The sequence below is a fragment of the Nanorana parkeri genome, unplaced genomic scaffold (assembly GCF_000935625.1).
Source record: "Nanorana parkeri isolate BGI_ZX_2015 unplaced genomic scaffold, ASM93562v1 scaffold1116, whole genome shotgun sequence".
Classification (NCBI taxonomy): Eukaryota; Metazoa; Chordata; class Amphibia; order Anura; family Dicroglossidae; genus Nanorana; species Nanorana parkeri.
In genome coordinates this window covers 95,015-98,878 of record NW_017307384.1, presented here as the reverse complement: position 1 = coordinate 98,878, position 3,864 = coordinate 95,015, and the positions used below count along the sequence as shown (strand labels likewise).

General features: G+C 41.2%; 1 protein-coding gene across 1 annotated transcript in view; it reads right to left on the bottom strand.

The window, feature by feature from the left end:
* LOC108796441 (matrix metalloproteinase-18-like) overlaps window positions 1–3,864 on the bottom strand; it is a 42,486-nt gene that overhangs the window by 35,202 nt on the left and 3,420 nt on the right. Inside the window, exon 2 of the mRNA XM_018567922.1 lies at window positions 2,155–2,296. Within this exon, the coding sequence (XP_018423424.1) occupies window positions 2,155–2,296 (142 nt within the window). The remainder of the gene's footprint in view (window positions 1–2,154; window positions 2,297–3,864) is intronic.

Here is a 3,864-nt window from a genome sequence, read left to right as displayed (position 1 = left end):
TAGTTACATAGTATTTGAGGTTGAATAAAGACATTAGTCCATCAAGTCCAACCTATTAGGATCTAATTCTAGGAGTACCTGTACCCCTGTATATTATGGTCCCTTAAGAAATCGTCCAAAAGTTTATTGAACAATTCCACAGTCTTCGCTGAAATCACTGCCTGTGGCAGTGAGTTCCAGACCCTAACTGATCTTACTGTGAAGAACCCCCTTCGCCCCTTGTGCTGGAATTTTTTTTCCACCAATTTTAGGTGATGGCCTCTAGTTTTTGTAATGGAGTTATTTTAAACAGTTTACCGCTAATGTTGCTACCACCATTGCACATTTTGTACATGGAAATCATATCCCCCCTTAATCTCCTCACCTCCAATGTGAACATGTTTAAATTTAGTAGCCTTGTCTCGTAGCTCTGGTCCTCCATACCCCTAATTAGTTTGGTTGCCCTCCGCTGGACTTTTTCCAACTCAAGGATATGAAAAGTGAAAACAGGATCAGATTATCTCAGTATAGAAATGACATTAGCGAAAAATAAGCATACTGTGAGTGGGAGAGGTTATGCATGACTGGCCAATGGCTTTTTTTGTTTGCCAGTGTCCAAAACTTCCAGTAGATGGCAGTATAACCCACTTGTCTCAGATTAACTGAATCTTGTGTCCCTTAAAGGAGAACTATGGGGTCAGTGTTTTTCCCCATAGCTCTCCTTAGGGTAAAGGGAGGACACAAACTAGCGTCCTCCCGTTACCTCCGACCTGTGACAGTCTCATTGTCACAGGTCAGCTAGAACTATGAGGTGAGGGGAAATCACTCATCTCATAGTTCTCCTTTAATGAGCAATAAAGAAATTACTATTTCAATATCCAATTATTATTTGGATATTGATTTATAAGTAACTTAGTATTATTTTTGTTATTAGTTGTACAACACAGATGCACATTGTTATGACCGTGAAGCTTCCAGATGCTGTATATTTTTAGATATATGCAACTAACACAATGAGGTTGATTTACTACAAAAGTAAAGCATGTTGAAGTGAAAAAAGTGAAAAAATCATACCACAAAGATTACCTTATTTTGTACAAGAAAAATAAAACAAAACAATATTTTTGCTTGCATGTGAGTGGATGATTAAAGTCAGCAAATTCATTCACTAACCTAGATTAATTTTCTCTATGCAAAGAGGTAAAGTTGTGCTGACTTCCATCATCCAATCTTGTGCAAACAAAATGTTTGTTACTTTTTTGGGGGCATGGTTTCAACTTATTCACTTAGATAAGTTACAATTCAATTATACAGTAAACATACTCTACTCCTTTAGTAAATTGACCCCATTGTGTTAGTTGCATACATCTACAAATATGTCTAGAAGCTGCACAGCCATAACAACACGCATCTGCATCATACATGTTGTAATCTACAGTAAACACTTGTATTTGCCTAAATTATAGATGTTTTCACTACATAGAGTAGAACTACGTCATCCTAAAGTGCCTTGCAATGGCCATGCACCTTCTACAAATATTTGCAAATGTAAGTAAATAAAACCCTTATTTTGAAACTAGAGTATTTTTAGACATGTTTTCTGAGCTGATTGGTAGGGTATGTATTGGGAATTGTTTTTAGGAAATCAGGATCATTGTACTAAGCATGGATACCAAAATGAAGGATGTGCATTCTATTTAAATGTATGGACTTAAAGGGTCACTTTATTGTTATTTGATAAAAATGCATCTAAAATAAGATACATAAAGACTCCAACACAGTCAGTTCCAAGGATGTCTAAGATGCTGAATGGTCACAGTTCACACGTGTAGACATTTCTAATATAATTTTGATCATTTACAGAAAGAATGTTATTCCTTATATAACCCATACATGTTCCTAGTGTTGTAAAAGTAATTACACATTTTATAGGTTGTCTGCAATAACACAGAAATATCTTAATTTATTTATGTCTTATTTACAGAATAAATCCAATTATACCAGGACATTAAATAATTTAAAGTCTTATTTTCCTTGTAATATAATAAAGGATGTAATATGCTTTAATGTGATCTGGGAAGTCTTAAATGTCTTCTAATATCCTGTTTTCTACAAATATTTGTTTTCATGTATAACTCTGTTATTATCACATTAAGTTTAGGATTAAGCACCTACCACAGCTAGTTTAAACTGTTCTGTCTGTATCTTGATAGGCATCTCCAGTTTCCTCCCACGAGGCTGCAGCATGGGTACCGTATTGGTTTCTCCTGATAAGATTTCTATGTCGTCTTCATTTACAGTATCTTCAAAAATTGGTCTCAAGAAACCAAATGGCAAGATCAGAAGTAGTAAAATGCAAGCTGATTGTTTAGCCATTCTGTCACTGATGGTCTTTCAAACTGTTTGTCCCTCTCAGGATCTTATGTTCTTAACCTAGCTATATATTAATCCTGTTCAAACATACCTTGTGCCCTCACAAAATTGCAAAAAAGCAGGATCCTAAAACAAAGAAAAATTATCTCTCTCTCTCCCCCTCCTCCTCTGTATCTCTCTTTCTCTCTCTCTCTCTCTCTCTCTCATCCCCCTCTCTTCAGTTTACTCCTTATGTACTCTCACCGCATAGAAAAAAGCACACCTTAATGACTAGACCTGATAAACAAATGTCATGATGCGCTTATTCCCTTATGGGAGAAGTTACACAGCCATATGTCAGTGCAAGTTCCTATATCTTCTATTCTTGCAGGCAGGGCTGTAGCTACCATGGGGCGAGTGGGGCACTCGCCTCAGGCGCAGCTGAGAGGGGGCGCAGCCGGGATCGGCCTGGCTGTGCCTCCTCGCCCTGTTGTCATGGCGACCACAGGGCACCATAGAAACAGGAGAGCCAAGTGGCCAACACAGCCGCGGCTCATCAGGGAGGAGAGAGGCGGCACAGGCTCCAACTTCTCCTCGGATCCCTGCTGCTCTACCCCTCATGTATGGGCAGAGGCAGCAGGGATCAGATGAGAAATGGACCTATTCAGCCGGCAGCTCTCTCCTCACTGCTCGGCCATCCTGAAGTGACAGCGTGCCTCCCCCCCCCACTTCAGGAGTGGGAGGATCGGTAAATTTCAGCTGATCACTCCAGTGTTTGTAAATAACTGGGGACACATAGTACCATGTCCCCAGTTATGAATCCCCAGTTATGAATGAACAGGAAGTGCTTTACATTACTTCCTGTTTGTGCGCAGCGTTGGGTGACATCACACATCTGTTGGGGGGGCACAATTTTCTGTTCTTGCCTTGGGCGCAAAAGGAGCTAGCTATGGCTCTGCTTGCAGGCTCCATTTTAAAACCACAATCCAGGAAAAATGATCATTTACACACTACATTATCATTAAAATGCTGTGTGTAAGGTGCCAACTGGACCAGTGACAGAACTAATCCCATAGCCACCCATGCAGCCGCTATGGGGCCCAAGGCAGAGGGGGGCCCAATCAGGAGCAAACATGTCAAGTACAAGTGAACTGGCTGGGTGCACAGTCTTCGACTGTCCTTCCCCCCTTTTGCACCCACACCATGGTTTTTGGTGCCCTGCGCTCCTCTGGTAGGCCCAGGACCACAGAAAATGGTGTCAGTCTGTTCCTTGATCTGCTCTGCGATCAATGAAGCAGGAAGAGCTATGCTCTTAGCAGTGCCGGATTTCCCACAATGGCATCAGGGAGTAGAAAGGCAGCAGGGGTGTGGAATTCCTATCTCCCGAAGCCCGGGACATGCAGTTCCGGGCGGGTAGTTGTTTTCTACATTTAGCCCTGCTTTGTGCAAGCAGAGCTAAATGTACAGCGGGGAAGCCGCTTGTTTTGTGATCTTGGCAATGTCGCCTAAATCATTTGTATGCAGCCTGCAGGT